General features: G+C 46.5%; 1 protein-coding gene across 1 annotated transcript; it reads right to left on the reverse strand.

Annotated features, from left to right (window-relative positions):
• Window positions 1-512: 512 nt before the first annotated feature.
• Window positions 513-17,394, reverse strand: Gabrr1 (gamma-aminobutyric acid type A receptor subunit rho1). Its single transcript, XM_057790593.1, has 8 exons — window positions 17,289-17,394; window positions 15,238-15,305; window positions 13,967-14,190; window positions 8,723-8,805; window positions 7,718-7,858; window positions 5,452-5,604; window positions 4,093-4,289; window positions 513-3,058 (listed from the first exon to the last, which is right to left on the reverse strand). Exons 1-8 carry the CDS (start codon window positions 17,305-17,307, stop codon window positions 2,765-2,767), a joined length of 1,179 nt encoding a protein of 392 aa, XP_057646576.1. The 5' UTR covers window positions 17,308-17,394; the 3' UTR covers window positions 513-2,764.
• Between the last annotated feature and the right edge of the window lie 3,943 nt (window positions 17,395-21,337).

The raw sequence follows: 21,337 nt of genomic DNA on the forward strand, positions 1-21,337 counted from the left end.
TTTTTTTTTTTTTTTTTTGGTTTTTCGAGACAGGGTTTCTCTGTGGTTTTGGAGCCTGTCCTGGAACTAGCTCTTGTAGACCAGGCTGGTCTCGAACTCACAGAGATCCTCCTGCCTCTGCCTCCCAAGTGCTGGGATTAAAGGCGTGCGCCACCACCGCCCAGCTGGTGGGAACAAAGGAAAGAAGGCAAGGGTACCTACAGCAAGATGGTGGCCATTGGAAAGTCAGGAAGAGAGGCCTCTGGGGAAACTACATCTGTCAGCACTGTGACCTTGAACATTTGTCTCTAGAACTGTGAGAAAAGAAATCTCTGGACACCGGGCGGTGGTGGCGCACGCCTTTAATCCCAGCACTCGGGAGGCAAAGGCAGGCAGATCTCTGGGAGTTCAAGGCCAGCCTGGTCTACAAGAGCTAGTTCCGGGACGGGCACCAAAGCTACAGAGAAACCCTGTCTCGAAAAAACCAAAAAAAAAAAAAAAAAAAAACCAAAAAAAAAAAAATCTCTGTTGCCCAAGCCATTTGGCCTACAGGTTAGCAGACTAGTAGAACATTCTACACACTGCCTCAAATGCTAGAGTATCGCAAACAGTAGGTAAGGTTTAGTTTAGACAACTCAGTGGCCCTAGTGGTGAGGGAGAAGACAGTGGCAAAGATGTTAACTTTAATGATAATTGTTTCATAAAATAAAAATGGAAACTAATCTTTTTAAACCTCACATAGCCTAGGCTGCCTTCCATTATGCTATAAAGCTAAGACTAGCTTTGAACTCCAGGTCCTCCCACTTCTACTTCCCAAGTGTTGAGATTTCAGGCATGTGTAAACCATGCTTGATAAAACAAACAGTCATTTTGTATATCAATGATAATTAATAGTTTAATTTATGCCCTTCTAAGTTTACTATTTGTGTTTGCAAAAAGCTTTTGGTGACCTTACATTGGGGGAAATGAGAGACTAACTAAGTAGGACTCTCATTGGGGGAAATGAAAGACCGTCTAAGTAGGACTTTGCAAATAGTTCTTTAAAAATCAGAATAAAGAACAGGCACGCATATATTATTTAGCATTGACCCGACAAATCAACTTTGAAATGATGGGAGACAGAAGCACATATATGAAGGGTGGTTTCCTAGCGCTCCTGGATGGGTTTCTTAGACCACCTCCTTTTTATTAATATATTCCACAATGTTAAATTATCATTTATGTCTCACTAAACTCTGAACACAACCACAGTTCTTTTTTTTCTGGTTTTTGAGACAGAGTTTCTCTGTAGCTTTTGGGTCCTGTCGTGGAACTAGTTCTTGTAGACCAGGCTGGCCTCGAACTCACAGAGATCCGCCTGCCTCTGCCTCCTGAGTGCTGGGATTAAAGGCATGCGCCACCACTGCCCGGCAAACACAACCGCAATTAAAGGGCAATGTCTTAACTTGTTTTAGAGGCTGCTGGGATGTGGACAGATGCTAAATAGACGTCTCTGTCTCTGTGAGTGAAAGATGTAGCCCGGAGAAAACGCCATACTTTTGGGCAAGTTTGGTTGGACTTGTTCTATATCTTCTAGATAAATAACATGAAGGCTTATTTTTTTGAATATTATTTTAAAGTAACACATCAAATTACAAGTGATGACTGACATCACTTGTCACTGGGCCACTTCATCTGGTCTATGGAACGCCCAATCTAGTTGATAACTGCTGTCTAGTTCCTAGACAGTGTTGGCTCTCAGAGTGGAAATGTAGATGTCTATCTGTTTCTTTTGCTTTTTGATGTTATTTTCTCTTAAGAAATTGTGTGCTTCTTATTCTCATGAGCTGTATCACCTCAAGTTTCCTTGAAATGCCGATTATTCAAAAGAAATTAATACCTCTTCGAGCTCCTCCGTGATAATACCATGCTACTGAGAAAACAGTTCATTTTGAAAGAGCACGTGCTCCGTGGTAGAGAGGCACAAAACAGTGACTAGAAAACAGAGAGAGGAACACGGTTCTGTAGCACACTCAGCTCCACAGGACAGACAGAATGCCTACACGTATCTCCATCTTCAGAGTTTCTCTGCCAGAGAAGAGTCAGCCATCTAAAGAGCATTTCTTATAAGGGAAGATAAAGAGAGCCTGTGAGCATTGCTGCCGGTCGTTAACATTGGGGGGATGCCAAGTGGACGGAGGGACAGACTGGAGCATGAGATGATGAACCAGTTCAGGAACAGACTGAAGCATGAACATCACTACTGTATGTTAACTACACTGGATGCCAAGTGGACGGAGGGACAGACTGAAGCATGAACATCACTACCGTGCATTAACTGTGGGGGCTGCCGAACAGGTGCAGGGACAGACTGAAGCACGGCTGTCACCACAGGGGGCTTATATGCACGTGAGCTCCGTGCAAATGAGTTTTATCCAGGTGCTCTCCAGTTCCACATAATCTAAAGAACACAGTGCCACTCATGAAGGAAGACCTCCATGAGGAGAGAACCCAGGGCCCAGCACTGAAATGCAGCATGACCATGTGTCCTCTGTGGGATCTGGGAACAGCTAATACCAGTTGCTATCATGACAAATTCCTACAATGCCTCGCATAATACTGTGTGTACAAATGATGCTTAATACATACAAAAATGCTGTCTTGTCAGTGCAGCTTTGCATGGCTGAAGAAGGGACAGTGAAAACCCAGGGGGGCACTGGGGCAGTTTTCATACTTTGTCATTTACAGCAATTTCTGTAGTGCATACAAACCATGAAGAAGGCGAGGTTTACAGAATTACAAACCTCTAAGAGAAAATTGACCAGTATATGAGATTGAATAAGATGTACGCAGCTGGGAAGACGATCCTGGAGTATTTATCAATGGCGTGGGTGCTGATCTTCATGCTCACATAGCTGCCTCTCTGGCTTTTCCTCTGGGGAGAGCCCCTCTCAGGGGCCAGGGTCAGCTGCACCATCATCCTGTCGGGTTTCTCGCCATTCTCAGGCATGTAGCCGCTCAGGTCATTCACCTCCCCATCACTGTAGCTGCCATCCAGCATCACTGCCCGGGGCTGGGCTAGTCCGCAGCTGCAGGACACCTGCAAACAGACAGGGACACATGAGCTGAGCGCTGTGTATGAAGGGTGTTACCCTCTAGCCTCTTTTATTCTCAGCTTTAGGGAAAAGTAAGAAAAGATGGCAGTGTCACTGTGAGCATCCTAAGACAGCTGTGAGCACAGCCCTGAATCCGAGATCAGGGTGTGAGCACTAGCATGGTGCTGATGGGAACTGGTGTTGAACGAATATCTTCATGCTAACTTGTAGGAAAGAGCACACTGCTGTACCAGAGACCAATAAGGCTAGCACCGGCTAGCCCCGTCCTCCACGAAGTCATAATCCCTGAGCTCATACCGTGCCCCCTTTGGGGAAAGTGGCGACAGACCCAGGGTCTATATGTTAGACAAGAGTGATATCCTGAGCTACACCTTTTTTTCATTATTTTGAGGCAGCCTTGGTAAGTTACCCAGGCTGGCCTCCCAACTTGTGACTCTCCTCCTGAGAAACTGCATTACAGGCTATTGACATTACACCTGGCACCAAACCAACCCTTCATAAAAATGTTTACAGGTGACGCTATTTGGTGTGTGCCATGAGGGTTGGGACTGAAAGACAGCAGTTTGGGAATAGTGTTACGGTAAGGGATTGCTGGAGGAGAGAGGCTCTACATTGTAGGCTGGGAAGGGAAAAGAAGGGCAGGAGCAAAGATAACTTAAGAAATATGAGGCCTTATATGAAGGGAAGTTTCTTAGGATAGAATATGGTGCTCCTAGAGGGGTCTTTTAAATCACCTCCATATTTGTTAATAATATGTTCCACAGTGTTAAATTATCATTTATTTCCTTCACTAAACTCTGAACACAACCACAATTGAATGGGCCATGTCTTAATTTAGTGGCGCTGGGATGAAGATGCTGAGTGAATGCTTTCATTGAACAAAAGATGTAAACGTCAAATATTCATGACCATGGCTGGAGGTAGGCTGAGGAGAGGGTATCACAGCCTCATTTTACAGGGAGGGTATGACCTGCCCACCATGCCAAGGCTAGCCCAGTTTACGTCATGGTAAAGTCACCTTCTCCCGTAGCTTCCGTTCCTTCCGCTCCTGCACTGTGGTCAGGTAGTTGACAGCCGCGTACTCCAGCACTGAGAGGAACACGAACACGAAGCTGACCCAGAGGTAGATGTCCACGGCTTTGATGTAGGACACTCGGGGCATGGAGGCATTCACGCCCGTGATGATGGTGGACATGGTCAGCACCGTGGTGATGCCTGCCGTAGACGGTGAGAAATAAGCATGCGCTTGCATTTGCCAAACACTGTGTGCCTTGTCCCTCTGTGACTCCGCCTTTTGTTCTGCCTTGGCTTAGATGGCCAGCACCTGCTCCCTCCTGTGACCATCCTCCTGTCTTGGTGAGCTAGCTGTCACAGGTCTCTCCCTGCTCCTCCGCTCCTCATTTCCACTTTCTCCTCTGCACACCTGGCACATTCATTACAGCCTCGACTCGCATCCTTTCTGCACAAAGCCCCGGACACTTCATCATGAAGGCATTGCCTTCCATTGTCCCAAGAAAGGAGATACGGATATAAGTAACCACGTGGTGAAGGAAGTCATTTCAACATCGTGTCCTCAGTGCCATAAAAGTTCTATAATCCTGGGCCCGCTTCTTCAGCTGACAGCCACCCCAGGCTGGGCCTGTGTGCCTACCCAGCAGAACTACCTTGAGCACCTTGACATCAGGTTTACCAGGATCGCTTTATTTATAGGAGACAGATTTTAATGAGCGTGCACTTGCGCTCGGCACAGTAGCTGTTGGAGTGCCAGCTAAGTGCTGGAGAACAGAGCGTCATCAGTGGGAATTTGCCCAGGATTGCAAATTAAGCTCAGAACATTTGCTTGGAAAACATTAAATCACACACGATTGGGGTCGCCCTAAGGGCCAGCTCCAAACCCTTTCACCGAAGCCTGGTGAGACATCCTGTCACTTGCAAACCTGTGCCATCTGAGCTGTAGTGGTGGCTGTGACTGACGGGCTCGGGGTTTAAGATGAGGGCATTTGATGGGGTGCTGAGAAAGGAATGGAGGGAGAGCAGGAAAACTTGGGGTTTCTGACTGCAAATATGGTGAAACCCAAGACTCCTCATTTTTAATAATTCTCTCAAAGATTCTACTGCAAAGATCCCTTGGGCCACCCTTTGAGAAACCTTGTTGCAGAATACCTTATACAGACCAACAGGAAGAGCACACCAAGACTGGGAGCCCCCTGCCCAGGACCACAGGGAGCTGTGTGGATGGACAGCCCCTGGGGCCTGGATAGATTTCCACGTGGTGCTTAGATGGTGTGGTGCTACTTAAACATTTTCAGGTTATTCTGTAGGGAGGAGTACAGGACCCTCTTAGACATGTGTAATGTACACTTGAGATAGTCCTTACCTAAGGGAACTCTGGCAGGCACAGCTCTGCGGTCGATCCAGAAGGACACCCAGGACAGCATGACCATGAGGGTGGCGGGGAAATAGGTTTGGAGCAGGAAGAAGAAGATGTGACGGCGTAAAGTGAAGTTAATGTACAGACGGTTGTACCAGCCTGGGGACAAAGGGAGAAGAGAGAGCGCGCAATGTAGCTGCCTGGCTCTTTCAAAAGACAAGACTTATTTATAGAATCTTAAATTTCTTAGAGCTCACTCTGGAACCCTACCTTAAACAGTGACTGGGCAACCCTCACCACTCGTGTGAAGCCACTGTGAGGAATCTTTGTCCCCTTCATAAACATGAAGGGAACCCTTGAGAAAGTCATTTACAGTTTTGTTTCTCAAGATATGTCCTTGGGTCTGTCTGCCTCACAATCGCACAGGAGCTTCTTAGAAGTTCAGATGTAGCTCACGGATAGAGTCCTTGACCAGTATGCACAAGGCCATATGCTCAGTCCCCTCCCCCTTTCTCTCTCTTCCTCTTCCTCTCTCCCTTCTTCCCTCTCCCACCAGACTCTTATGCTGTAGCCCAGACCACTGAGCAGAATCTTTCTTGAGCAACAGCCTCATGGGATTTGTGTGCAGAGCAAAGCTCGAGGCTGTACTTAAACAGCCCCCTTTATTTCTTTCCTTTTTCTTTTTTAATTGTATTTTTTGAGGCAGGGTTTTAGGTAGCCTCAGACTCACAATGTACCTGAGAATGACCTTGAATTCCTGATCCCCCTGTTTCCACCTTGGTAACTGCTGGGATGTTGGTGACTATCCCCAGGCCTGGCTCCCTTTCTGGATTTCTTTATGGGAAGAAATATGTTTGGAGGTGGAAACACAGTCTTTGATCTGGACAGAGAGTAACAGTCTCAGGTCCATTGGGCTTTGCTCTGCCTTTGTGATTTCCAGGGAAAGGAACACGTGTGAGGATGTGGGAGGAGGGTGCCCAGGGCTGGGAATAAGTGGGGTCCTGCCAGCAATAAGAGTGGATTTGGTGTCCTCAGTGAGTACATTGCATAGAGCTGGCCTCTTGGTACCAGCAAGTGTAGAGGACTTTCAGAAGACTGAGACCCAAACCACTGAGCATCCAGGGTGAGCAGTGCAGCATGGGAGTTGGATTGGCACGCTAAACTGAACTGTCAGTGCTCTCTAACGGATTAGGTTGCGCTTACAAGAGGGAGCTCCCGCAAGAAGGACTGCAGAATCTTCCAAAAGGTGAGATCAAAACAGAAGCAAGGGATGGAGAATGTCAGCTGTCTACCAGCGGAGGCCAGCAGCTGGGGAAGGCCACGGCGCACAGCCTCAGGCAATGGGTGGTGACAAGGCCTGTATAGACCTCTGACTCATAAGGCCACAACCAGGTCCACATGATGACCAGGGGTCATTCTGAGGAACAGGGGTAGTAGTGGCACACACAGGGAAATAGAGAATGGTGGTCTTAACTGAAACTTGTTTGTGGCTAGAGAGAGAGGCTCTGCTGAGCACATCAGGGATGCATTGCCAACGGGACACTGCATCATCTCAAATAAACCTACTCACACGGCTTCCCTCGGAGCCTTAGCTCGCATTTCCTAGGTAGCTATCTCTGATACATTGGTGGGTCAAAAGTTACCTATAAACTGGGTGATGGTGGCGCATGCCTTTAATCCCAGAACTCAGGAGGCAGAGACAGGCATATCTCTGTGAGTTCGAGACCAGGCTGGTCTACAAAGTGAGTTCCAGGACAGGCTCCAAAGCTATAGAGAAACCCTGTCTTGAAAAACCAATAAATAAATAAATAAATAAATAAATAAATATTACCTACAAAGCTAGTTTCCTTGGAGCATACCTATAGCCCAGCCCTGGTGATACTGAGCCAGAGGCTCAGCCTAGATGCATAGTGTATAGTGAGTTCATCAGCCTAGATACATAGTGTATAGTGAGTTCACCAGCCTGGATACATAGTGTATAGTGAGCTCACTAGCCTGGATACATAGTATAAGTGAACTCACCAGCCTGGATACATAGTGTATCGTGAATTCAGGGTAGCCCGGACAAGGGAGTGAGTTCCTGTCTTAAAGGAAAATAAGTCACCTCTCCTTGACACATACCACCTACTGGATTTTATTTAGGACTCTAGTCTTCTGTTTCAAAATTCCACTCACTTGATGTGACAACCAGATCACACACTTCCTAAACAGAGCCTGAAGCACCTGGCCACCATGGGGCCTCCCTGGCACTCCCCGCGTGCTCCGAGCTCACCCGTACTGCTGTAGAAGGCCAGCTTTGTGGTGGTGTGGAACTCTTGGATGAGGAACTGGGAGAGGGAGATCCTCTCGTCTGTCTTTAAGGAGTCATTGCCCTTTTTCCAGTAGAGCATGAGGTCATCTTCTGTGTAGGCGTCTGGGAGACGAGAGCCAGTGTCAGGAACGGGGTGACACTAAGTGTCCTAAATCACACAGACTGCTTGGCTTGGGGTAAGATAGCAAACTGCAAACTAGACAATACAGACAGACAACTCTAGTTCATCCCAGTTTCTCAAGAGTTATCAGAACAAGGCTTCTAGGCTCAAGGGCTCATAGTTCCTACCAAAAAAAAAATCACCCTGCAATCCAGCTGCGATAGGTTAAACCAATTGCTACTGCTGCTTGTATGGCAGAGAGAGTTCAATACTGGCAAGATTTCCTGTGGTCAGCTTTATAGACTAGGACCCAACCAGCTCACGCTTCTCTTGCACAGGTGCAATTCATCACCTGGGGGCCAGATCACGACTCACTCTCAGGCAGCATGAGTCAAGAAGGGGCTTCTCCTTGGGCCAGTTGTGCCCATTTCCTCAAAAGAAGGAGGAGATGACTGTGGTCGGCATCCTCCCAGTGGCTGCCATGTGCCCAGCACGCCCCCTTCAGGTGGAGGCACTGGGTTGCATCCTGGTCGTAACTGAGGGGGAACATCTTGGAGCTGCAAATAGCGTCTGCCTCTGTGTAATCTGTTCTTCTAGGGGCTCGCTAAGCCTTGACTGCGTGATAGGAGCCCTCACGTGTCAACCGGTTTGGCTCTGGTACACAGGTGTCGAACCAGACGCTAACCTGTGAAGGTGTTTTCTAGAGGTGACTAGCATTTCAACCATGAGGCTTTGGGTGAAGGAGATTATCTCAGGTCACCCGGCAGAGCCTGACCCTAGGACAGGAAAGGCAGGAAGAGTGGAGTTCCTGGGAGAACTGTCCCCTGCCACAGAGAGGAGTTTAGACGTGATGGTGTCGGACTCACAGCTCTCGATTTCCAGGGAGCAGGTCTGCGTGTCCAGCGGAAACCTGCTGAAGTCCATGTTGCACATCGCAGTCACTGTCACTCTAGAAACAAAAGGACGCACGGCTTCAGCACCTGCTGGAGACAGCTGCGAAGTGATGAACAGGTAGAAAAGGCTGCTTCCTGCCCCCCTGTTCCTAAGCGGTGTGCTGGTGTCAGGAAAGACCCTTAGGCATGACCTGCTCTTTATGTTTGACATTAGGATCTGTACAAGCGAGTGAGGATCTCTAACACCAGCACATTCCACTGTGGTCAGTCAGTATAGCGGTGTAAAAGGCACACACACACACTTTTCATTTAAATGATTGCTGGAAGAAATGAGTGTTCCCCAAATACAAGTATCCAACTATTTGCCTCACCAATAACTACTCAAAACTCGTTGCCTCTCCAGATATTAATACGCTTTCCCATTTGCTGTGCTCCCGCTGCTGATGGCATCTACTTATCTGCAGTAGAAGGTTGTGGGGCAGAGGAACCCATACCTGACACTGGTAAGCCATGACCTGAGACTAGAAAGGCCATAGGCCTAGGGGAAAATGTAACTATTATTATGCTAAAGGGACATAGCAATAAAAAGACTCCTGATGACATTCTGCTGCACCCATAGATCGGTACCTCCCTCAGCCCTCACTAGAGAAAGTTGCAGTAGATAGGAATTACCAGGGTCCCACAAACAACATACAGAGAGTGAGGGACTTTGGAGCATTTGTGGGACAATATTATACAGCCCACATATATCTGTATTGTATCAGCAGTCAGCCTCTCAAGCCATAATAGCAACTGAGGTGCTAAAAGCATCTTCAGACTGCCTCCTGAGCTCAGGGTATGCTGATATTGTGTTGCTCCTTTTCTGTAATCATGAGGACCATCTGGGAAGAAGTGTTAATTCCAAGTTAGTGACAGAACAGCTGACATGACTTTAGTCCTCCTACCTCGGAAACAGAATGCTAATGAACTTCCCCTTCAGTTTACCTTGGGCAATAAAAGATGTTTGGAGAATAAACGCTGGTAATCTCCGGGATTTGAATGAACCCTGAGATTCCCTTCTGATATTGCTGTGTGAACTTGTGTCTTAATTATTCCCACACCTCCACACTGGTCCAGAGAGATAGTTTATGTTAGGGTTTGGACCCTAGCAAGCACTTATCCCTAAAAGGAATGTCTTTATCACCTCACCCCTACACACACACCAAGGCTCAGGTAGCTCTGCAGAAGCAATTATGAGAGAAAAAGCAGCTATTGTGAAGGGTGTTGTTTCTCTGATTTCTTTCCCAGCATGAGTCTGTGACCTCTGAGGGAGTAGGCCTGAGCCAGGTCCTCTGTAGGTTCCAGTGCACCTGAGTCTGGGACCTCCTAGGGAGAAGCTCAGAGCCAGAGATCTTTGCAGGACCAATCCCTAGCCTGGTACCTCCACAGGAGCAGATCCAGACCAGGGACATTTACAGAAATAGGTCTGAGCCAGCAACCTAGACCAGAGCAGGCCTGAGACAGCAAACTCCAAGGGAGTAGAGCAAATCCTGGGAGTGTTGAGTGACCTCCAGGAACACGGAGTGACCAATGGGGTAACTAGAACTGTGGCACTAACTGTACTATGAGGAACAACCATCTGAGCCTTGGATCCACTGGCACCTAGAAAATTAATCACCACAGTCATAGACAGCTCCAACCACACCAATTAGAGGAAAAGATGAGTAGAAAAGGTAAGAACACAAGCAACACCACAAATAGCAACATGGCACCAGTAAAATCTAAAGATCCTACAACAGCAAGACTTGAACAACCAAATATAAATGAAGCAGAAGAAAATTACTTAAAAAAAATAACTTCAGGAGAATGTTTGAGACTCTTAAAGAGGAAATGAAAAATTTCCTCAAAGAAATGGAGAAAAAGAAAAACAAAAAATTGGAAGACATCAGCAAATCCCTTAAAGAAAACCAAGAAAAAGCAATCAAACATATGAAAGAGACTATTCAGCTCTTGAAAACTGAGAGACAATAAAGAAAACACAAGCCGAGGGAATTATAGAAATAGAAATTATGAGAAAATGAACAGGAACCACAAATGCAAACACAAACAGCAGAATACAAGAGATTTTGGAAGAGAGAAGAATCTCAAGCGTTGAAGATACAATAGAGTAAATAGACTCATCAGTAAAAGAAAACATTAAATCTAACAAAAACTTAACACAAAATATCCAGTAAAAGACTGGAGAGATGGCTCAGAGGTTAAGATCATTGCCTGCTCTTTCAAAGGTTCTGAGTTCAATTCCCAGCAACCACATGGTGGTTCACAACCATCTGTAATGAGGTCTGGTGCCCTCTTCTGGCCTTCAGGCATAATGCAGAAAGAATATTGTATACATAATAAATATTTTTTTTAAAATCCAGTAAATATTGGACACCATGAAAAGATCAAACCTAACAATAATAGGTATAGAAGAAAATGAAGAAGTCCAACTGAAAGGCACCGAAAATATATTTAACAAAATCATAAAAGAAAACTTTCCCAACCTAAAGAAAGATATGCCTATGAAGATAAAAAAAGCTTACAGAACACCAAATAGACTGGATCAAAAAAAAAAAAGTGCCCTCATCACATAAAAATCAAAACACTAAACATATAGAATAAAGAAAGAATATTAAGAGTTGCAAAGGAAAAAGGCCAAGTAACATATAAAGGCAGACCTATCAGAATTACACCTGACTTCTCATTGGAAACAATAAAAGCCAGAAGGTCATAGTCAAGCATTATGCAGATGTTAAGAAATCACGAATGCCAGCCCAGACTACTATACCCAGCAAAACTTTCAATAGAAGGACAAAACAAGATATTCCATGACAAAACCAGATTTAACCAATATCTAGCCATAAACCCAGCCCTACACAAAGTACTAGAAGGGAAAGTCCAACCCAAGGAAGTTGGTACCTTAACAAAAGCATAGACAATTGATGAGCTCACAACAAATCCCAAAGAAGGGAAAACCCCACAAACTAACATCAACAATGAAAACTAAATTAACAGGAGATAGCAATCACAAGTCATTAATATCCCCTAATATACATAGACTCAATTCACCTATAAAAAGACACAGGCTAACAGACTGGATACGAAAACAGATTCCATCCTTCTGCTGCATACAAGAAACACACCTCAACCTCATAGCAGACATTGCCTCAGAGAAAAGGGTTGGGAAAAAAATTCCAATCTAATAGACCTAAGAAAAAGCTGGTGTACCTATTCTAATATCTAACAAAATAGACTTTAAACTAAAATTAATCAAAAGAGACAAAGAAGGACATTTCATATTAGTCACAGGAAAAAGCCATCGAGGAAATATCAATACTGAACATCTATGCTCTAAATACAAGGGCACCCTCATATGTAAAAGAAACACTTCTAAAGCTTAAATCATACACTAAACCCCACACAATATTAGAGGGAGACTTCAACACTTCACTCTCAACACTGGACAGGTCAGTCAGACAAAAAATTAACAGAGAAATAAGGGAACTAACAAATGTTATAACTCAAATGGACTTAACAGACATCTATAGAATATTCCATCCAAACACAAAAGATTATACCTTTTCAAAACTTGACCACATACTCGGCAACAAAACAAACCTCAACAGATACAAAAAGATTGGGATAACCCAATGTATTATCAGATCACCACGGCTTAAAACTAGAAGTCAACAGCAACACTAATTCCAGAAAGCCTACAAACACATAAAAATTAAACAATGCTCACTTGAATCATCAGTGGGTCAAGGAAGAAATAAAGGGAGGGAGAAATTAAAAACTTCCTATAATTCAATGAAAATGACCACATAACATACCCAGATTTATGGGACACAATGAAAGCAGTGTTAAGAGGAAAGCTCATAGCACTAAATGCCTACATAAAGAAGCTGGGAAAATCCCAACTAGTGAATTAACAGAACATTTGAAAACTTTAGAACAAGAGGAAGCAAACTCACCCAAGAGAACTAGATGGCAGGATATAATCAAATTGAGAGCTGAAATCAACAAAATAGAAACAAAGAAAACAATACAAAGAATCAATGAGACAAAGAGTTGGTTCTTTGAGAAAATCAAGAAAATAGACAAATCTTTATCCAAACTAACCAAAGGCAGAGAGAGAATATCCAAATTAATAGATCAGAAATGAAAAGGGGGACATAACAACAGACATGGAGGAAATACAGAGACTCATCAGGTCATATTTCGAAAACCTGTACTCCACAAAATTTAAAAACTTAAAGGCGGTGGACAACTTTCTGGATAAATATCACTTACCAAAATTAAATCAAGACCAGATAAGCAAATTAAACAGACCTATAACTGCTGAACAAATAGAAACAGTCATCAAAAGTCTCCCAACCACAAAAAGCCCAGGACCAAATGGTTTCAGTTCGGAATTCTATAAGATTTTCAAAGAAAAACTAATACCAATATTCCTCAATTTGTTCCACACAATAGAAACAGAAGGAACACTGCCAAACTCTTTTTATGAGGCAACAATTACCCTGATACCCAAACCACATAAAGACATTACTAAGAAAGAGAATTACAAACCAATCTCACTCATGAACATTGTTGCAAAAATACTAGATATAATACTGGCAAATCGAATCCAAGAACACATCAGAACCATCATCCACCATGATTAAGTAGGCTTTATTCCAGAGATGCAGAGATGGTTCAACATATGAAAATCTGTCAACATAATCCACCATATAAACAAACTGAAAAATAAAAACTACATGATCATCTCACTAGATGCTGAAAAAGCTTTTGACAAAATACATGTCCCAGACTCAGAGAGGGGAAGATGTGTGTCAGCGAACACGTCTATTTATTTATTTTGTTTCCATGACTCTTACTAGAAAAACAAACTTTAAAAAAAATATTTAAACTTTCAGACTAGAAAGATGGCTCAGTGGTTACAAACACTGGCTACTCTTGCAGAGGACCTGAGTTTGATTCCCAGCACCCACATGATGTCTGTAACTCCAGGCCTAGGGGATCTGGCACCCTCTTCTGGCCTTCACCGGCACACACGTGGTGTACAGACACACACGCAACCAAAACACCCATATGCATAATGCAAAATTTTAAAAAAATTTAACTAATTAAACTTTTAAAAGTTAAAATATTCAGCTAAGGCGGAAGCTCCCAGCACCAGCCTGCCCTTGTCCCCACCTGAGGCTGTACAGCACTTTCCCATCGGGCTGGACCCGCAGCATGACGTTGTCTGTGGTGGTGTCATGGATGAAGGAGCGTTTGGAGTGCACGAAGAACATGTCAGGGACCCAGATCTTCTTTACGAGCCGGCCGTCAAATGTCATGCTCAGATTGTTCGTGCTTGGAAAAGACAGCCTCTCATCTTTCCAATAGTGCCTCAGATAGAGGGTCATGGTGAAGTCCTGCAGGTGGGAGGCAGAGCAGAAACATTCCCCACTATGAGGATATCGGCAGTGGGGAATGCTACTGAAGCCAGCCGGCTGAGCATTGCCCCTGGAGAAGGCAGAGGGGAACCCAGGAAGAGGCCTAGCACAGACGGCCCCTGAGCTCCACCCACCCGTGACACCCATCATCTCCAGAACAGCTGCCCTGCTGACACCAGCGACTGGGGCTGAAAGTGCCAGGGTGAGAGCAGAGAGCACCTCAGCGGGAGGAGCTCGGACGGTTCCCAGACCCTGAGTAGGGCTGACCTGAGCAGTGTTCTCCAGACTCCTGGAGAGCCGTGGGAGGAGGGCTGTAGGCATGGCTTGCCTGAGAACCCTGCTCTTCGCTGGCTTCCCTGTCTCCCTTTCTCATTCTGTTTGGCGTTTTCTGGGAGGAGTCCCAAGTACACACTGGGTTAGCATACTTCTTTCTGGCCTGATTCGTGGAGGCTCCAAAAACCAAGATAGACTTGTAAAAAGTCCCCTAACTTGTAGAATGCTTCCCGACCCCTACCCGCGTTACCGTTAAAATTTTGAAGATATGGTTTCACTGTATAGCCCAGGTTGGTATGGAGCTTCCTATATAGAAGACCAGGCTGGTCTAAAACCCAAGATAAGCCTTCCTCTACCTTGGGTGTTGACTTGAAGACTTGCACCACCATGCCTAGCTGGCAACATTTTTTATTTTTTTAAATTGGAACCCACTAAAAAGCAAAAAGGAATAGTCCCACGGTTCCAGGTTTCTAGAACAAGATACAGACTCTGCAGAAATACAGGGGGCCTGCATCTCAGAAGGCATCCCTGCTGGAGGATAAAGACCAAGTTTGTCACCTGACTCTATCTCATACCAGCTGGGAACTCTGGACACATGACATGATGTCTATGAGTCATCTGCTAAGTGCGTGTGACAGCTCCCATCTGCCAAGGAGTTACAAGTTATGAGGGAGTTCAGCGGTGTAGCGCTTCTGCCCAGACAGATGCACATGGGCTCCCACTGCCCCGAGCCCCCATCAGAGAAGCACTCACCATGTCGACCTCCGAGATGCTGTCCAAGCTCTCCACCTGCACATCCACACCCACGGGGATGGCTGGGCCTGGGAAGGGCAAGACAGGGCACTCTTTTTATCCTCTCTGTTCTTTCTTTTGCCCCTCCCTCTTTCCTTCCTTCCCTTCTTGTCTTTTTCTTCTTCTTTTTTTTCTGACAAAGCCTTGCTATGTAGCCCAGGCTAATCTCAGGCTCTCAATCCTCCTGCCTCAGCTTCCAAAGTGCTAGGATTATAAGACTATGCCAGCACATCCAGCCGAACAGGTTAGGTACAGGGCATGTTTTCAGTTAACCATGACACAAAGAGCTGGCATTGGATCCAACAGTTTACCTATGACAAAGAATAAAGACCTTTCTAGAACTTGGGGGATTGGTTTGCAGGGGAGTGGGGTTGGGGTGCGGATAAACATAACTAGAAAAAAAACAGAAGGTATGAAAATGATTTCTAGGGCCTGGAGGGATGGCTCAGTTAGTAAACACTTCTGGCCTGGTCAGCATGAGGACCTGAGTTTGACCCTGGAACCCATGCAGAAATACTAGATGAGGTGTTATGTACTCCAGGGCTGGGGAGGCAGACACAGGATTCCTAGGGCTCCTAGACTGGGTCAGCCAGTCTAGCCTAATTTGAAAGCTCCGGGACAGTGAGAGTGTCTCAAAGGAGGTAGACAGCATTCCTGCGGATGGCAAGCACAGAGGGCTGGCCTCTGGTCTCTACAGACATCCACACCCACGCCTACATACGTGTATCTGCATACACACAAACACACATACACACAGGCATAAAATATATTTTTCTCCAGAAAGGAACCAAACCTAGGTTAGTGAAATGGTTCAGCAGGTGGGGCTGCTCACTGCCAAACCTGGAGACCCTGAGATGAAACACAGAACTGATGGAGGAAGGTCATTGGTTAAAAAATAAAGAAACTGCTTGGCTCTCATAGGTTAGAACATAGGTGGGTGAAGTAAACAGAACAGAATGCTGGGAGGAAGAGGAAGTGAGCTCAGACGCCATGCTCCCCTCTCCCGGGCAGATGCAGGGCAGCTCCTCTCAGAGGCAGACACGATGAAGCAAGCCACCAGGTCAGACATGCTGAATCTTTCCCGGTAAGACTGGTGCTACACAGATTATTAGAGATGGGTTGATCGGGATATGAGAATTAGCCAGTAAGGGCTAGAGCTAATGGGCCAAGCAGTGTTTAAATGAATACAGTTTGTGTGTTGTTAGTTCTGGTGTAAAGCTAGCCGTGCAGGAGCCGGGCAGGAGGAAAAGCAGGCCCGCAGCTCCTACTACACAGAACCCACATGGCAGAAAGAACCAACTTCCATAAGTTGACCCCTGATATCCATACATTTTGTGATGTGCACACCACACCATCCAATAAATAAATAAATCAATGTTGAACACACACACAGAAGGATAGAGGGGGGAGGGGGACAGGGAGGGGGAGAGAGGGAGAGAGGAAAAGAGAAACAGAGAGAGAGGGAGGGAGAGAGAGGGAGAAGGAAGGAGGGAGAGAGGGAGAGAGAGAGAGAGAGAGAGAGAGAGAGAGAGAGAGAGAGAGAGAGAGAGAGAGAGAGAGACTCTTTTGATAGAGGGCTGAAACCTGGGAGCTGGCGAGCCCCAGATTCCTGCTCTGTGTTCTCAAGCTATTTTCATTTCATGAAGCCCAGCAGAAGGACTCTGACATGTCAGTGAAACTCCTCTGCCAGCTCCCAGTGAGAACAAATCCAGCACAAGGTTGTTGCACGGGATTTCAGAGCATCCTCAGGAGGCAGCCCCAGCTACATCTGCCCTGTCTTCTCGTGGCAGCCTCTGTCTCACTGACCTCAGTGAGCCTTCTCACAGCACAGCCCTGGGACAGCTAGCAGCAGGTCCTTTGGCAATGCCCGACAGAGCCAGGGACATGAAGGACAGATGCTCAGAAGGTGCAGCCCACCACTTTCAGCCCAGGCAGACATGATAAACAGATCTGGGTGCAGAAAGAACCCTAGAAAATAAGGGAAGCCCCACCCTTGAGAGCACATCCCATACCTCCAAAGCCAGGCCTCATACTGAAGTCATGGTCATCTATCCTCAGCAGCTGCTCTGACTTGGTGAGAGGCGACTTGGTTATGTCGGAGCTTCGTTTCAGAATTGGGCTGCCACAGAAGGAAAAGCGGATGGATCAAATGTACTAATCAAAGCTGGTCAGAGTCATAGCCATCTGTGTTCTTCCTGCTCTTGGCAGGTTTCATTGGGTGTGCTTTGTCTTCCAAACCTCCTGCCTCCCTTTTCCCAACTTTCTGGATAAAGAAACTGCCCTGGAGGATTGTGACCCCCGGCCACATGGAGGGTCTCAAATAGCAATGCCAGACCCTGCCTCTGACATCCTGATTATAATCTGGGAATTGGTATTTTATTAATTTAAGGGCCTGGAAACTGGTATTTTAAAAAATGTTTTCCAAGGCCAGGGTGTAGCTCGGTGTTGGAATGCTTGCCGACAGAGAAACAGCCTTGGGTTCTATTGCTGGAACTGACACTTTAACCCATAACCAAAGCTGACACCTGCCAGAACTGATCTGAAGGGTAAACCAGACCCCTTCGAACTGCTGGAGACATTGAGAGAACAGTGACTTCAGGAGAAGCAAATGTGTGCGGCTGAGCCTCACACCCTGGACTTTCGGTGGTCCTTCTGTGGAGGGTGAACACCCTGCCATCGTGTTTCCAGGCAAAGCGCTTCTGAATTGCTTGTAGGGACACTTTTACCTATTCTTGTCTTGTTATCTGTTTGTTCCTAAATGTGTGATGTGTTTTCAGTGTTAGACCCTCTCCTCTCCTCTCCTCTCCTCTCCTCTCCTCTCTTCTCCTCTCCTCTCCTTTCTTCTTCCCTCTCCTCCCCTCCCCTCTCTCCCTCCTTCCCCCTCTCATATAGGTAGGGCCTGGAGAGATGGCTCAGCAGAAAGAGCATTGGCTGCTCTTCCGAAGGATCCAGGTTCTATTCCCAGCACCCACATGACAGCTCATAAAACTCCAGTCCTGGAGATCTGACACCCTCTTCTGGCCTCCACAGGAACTACACATACAAGGTGCACAGACATCAATTCAGGCAAAACACCCATACACATAAAATATTTTTTCAAATTAAATGTGCAGTTAATTCTACTGACCTACTCCTCATCCACAGACACTTGTCTTATTGCTTCCTTGTCTAGGCAGAGTTTGCTACAGAAATACGGAAGTACTAGTATCTAGTATATAGTATTACTTTCTCTTCTTATGTAGTTAATGTTAGATTAATGCTTATTTGTCTTGCTTCTCCCTCATTTAATAACATGGCTTGGATTTTCCCACATGCAAGTCCCCCTTGCTCCTCATTCCACCACACAGTGCTTGTCTGACCTGTCCTCCCACAGCAAACACAGGAGCTGGTCTGGGTCCTCTGTCCCTACAGTAAGGGATGCTTGAAATTCATCAGCATAATCCTCATAAATAATTGACCCCCTTTCCAGCTCCAGATGCTGATGTCAGGCCCTGTCCTCTCCAGGAGACCTCCCCATATGTCCTTCCCCCAGTCCAGATGCTCCTACGCTCGACAGGAGCCTCATTGGAACCTAGATTCCTGGACCTCACAGGCCCTTGTGTCTGATGCAGGGCTCTGGACGGAGGCTGCTGGAAGACAAGAGGGGACACCTTAGCCCTGCTCAGGCGCATTGCCCTCCCCGTGGTTGGCTCAGGTGTGTTAGCCTCTGCTTGTCTCCCGCCTTCCAGGGGCTTGCTCTGCGCACATGCAATTCTCGGCCCTATCTTCTTCCCTGAAAGAACCCTTTAGTGTTCAGGAGAAAACACGAAGCCAAGGTCAGGAAACCAGGGCCCTCTCCTCCCTTCAGAGCCTGGTTGCTTTAAACCATTGGGCGTTCAGTTTATTCCCTGAAAGCTGTTTTCCTGCCGGCTTTGAGCGGACCGTGGGGGTGTGCAGGTAGAACAGGCTATGTGCGAAACTAGCGCACTTGCCGAGCAGAGGAAGGAGCTGGGGCGTGGACCGGGAAAGCCAGCTTCTTCCTGGTCCTCTAGAGGTAGGCTGAAAATCGCTGTAGCTGTGGGGCTCGCTGTTACCATGGGCCGTACCTGCCTTGCTTGTGGGCATCGTCGAGGGCGCCTCGTCTCTGTCTCTGAGGTCTGCTATGGAAACAAAACAGAAAGATGTTCCAGAGACTGTCCAGTGACTCAGATCAACAGAGCACCCTGGCCTCTCTGCACACTTCAAATCTAGACAGAATAGAACGGGGGTGGAGAGGAAAGGAGGCTCAACGCATTAATCTGGTCTGATGAGCATTTCCCAGCTACTCACAGGAGCAGGGAACGAGGATTAATTATTTAGAAGGCCTGATTTCCAGAGATCTGACTTAACCACACCCCCACGGCCTGCATGTGCACACACATACGTACATACACACTCATGCACACTCACACAGTAATGTACATACTTGTACACACATGCACACTCACACACGTACATGCACTGACACACTTATACACTCACACTCATGTACACACACACTCATACAACCACTCTCATGCACACTCACACACTAAAACATACTCACACATTCATGCACACCCTCATGCATGTACACACATGCACTCACACAGACATACACATATGTGCACGTACACACACACACACTCATACATCCACTTATATCCACTCCGGCTTAAAATCGAGCCTGAAGGGTTGCACATTCTACCTTGGCACCACTATGAAACTGTGGCACACAATGCTGCCATTTAATCGTGCCCTCCTGGTTGTACTTGCCTCTGGCCAGGGATTTAGGCAAGTGGGCACAGCAGGGGGAGAAAAGATGGAGCAGCTATCACTCATTTGCTTCTTCTTTGGAGCTGGTAACTAGCTATGCCCTGTGTCTCTACCTAGGGCAGAAAGACATTCTGTCCTCATTCTAGGGGATATCAGCGTGCCTGCGTTGGTGCCCTGAAACCTGCCCACATCTCTGTGAGGAGTGCTTGTTTTTGATTGGTTAGGCCCTCTGCGTGTAATGCTATTCCCTGAGAGGACTCCACTGGTGACAGGGTCAAGGATTATGTCATCCATAGCACAGTGAAGTAGGGCAGGCATGAGCTTGACAGCAGAGGGTGGGAATGGGAAAGACAGGTGGGAGAAGGGATCCCCAAGGATAGAGTCCCAGGCACATCTGGCATGGGCAGGGCTGGCTGCGGCGGACTTTCAGCACAGCGTAGCAGAATGAGAAAGTACTAAATGCCCTGTACACGAAAATGAGAATATGAAGAGAGACAAAAGAGACTGGGCAAGGAGGTTGGGATAGAAAATGAGTCGTCCTCTCCTGACTTTACCCTTGGACTACCTCACTGCCTGACAGGACTGTCAAGCCAGGAGACCCTGCAGCTACTGCTGCAAAGCTTAGACTCTAGCCTAGAAGACACAGAGAAGGACCCCCCGATGACAAGACACAGAGAAGGACCCCCGATGAGAAGACAGAGAAGGACCCCCGATGACAAGACAGAGAAGGACCCCCGATGACAAGACACAGAGAAGGACCCCCGATGAGAAGACATAAAGGACCCCCGATGTCTTTCCCGTTGTTCTTAATATGTCTTGTTCTATGCCATACACAAGCTGGAAAGCGGAGTAAGCATAAAGCAGGTGGAAGCAGCTTGGGAAAATGTTCCTTTCATCTCACAGTCAATGAAGGGAAATCCTGGCAGGAGCTCAAGGCAGGAACTGAAGCAGAGACCATGTAGGACCCTGCTTGTGGGCTCGTTCCTCACAGCTTGCTCAGATTTTATTTTAAAAATGTAAAGGTTGTTTTATTATTGTTTTTCCTACATGCATGTATGAGTACCACATACGTGCCTAGGGTTTGCTGAGGTCAGAGGATACAGAGGCTTGTGAGCTACCATGTAGGTTCTGGGAATTGAGCCTGAGTCCTCTAGAAAAGCAGCAAGCACTCTTAACTGCAGAGCCAACCCTCCAATCCCTAAACCTGCTCCCTTATACAACCAGTCCAGGGGTGACATCACCCACATTGAGCTGGGCCCTCCTTAACCAAGAAAATGCCCTACAGACT

Source organism: Chionomys nivalis, chromosome 16 (genome assembly GCF_950005125.1).
Source record: "Chionomys nivalis chromosome 16, mChiNiv1.1, whole genome shotgun sequence".
In the NCBI taxonomy this organism is placed as follows: Eukaryota; Metazoa; Chordata; class Mammalia; order Rodentia; family Cricetidae; genus Chionomys; species Chionomys nivalis.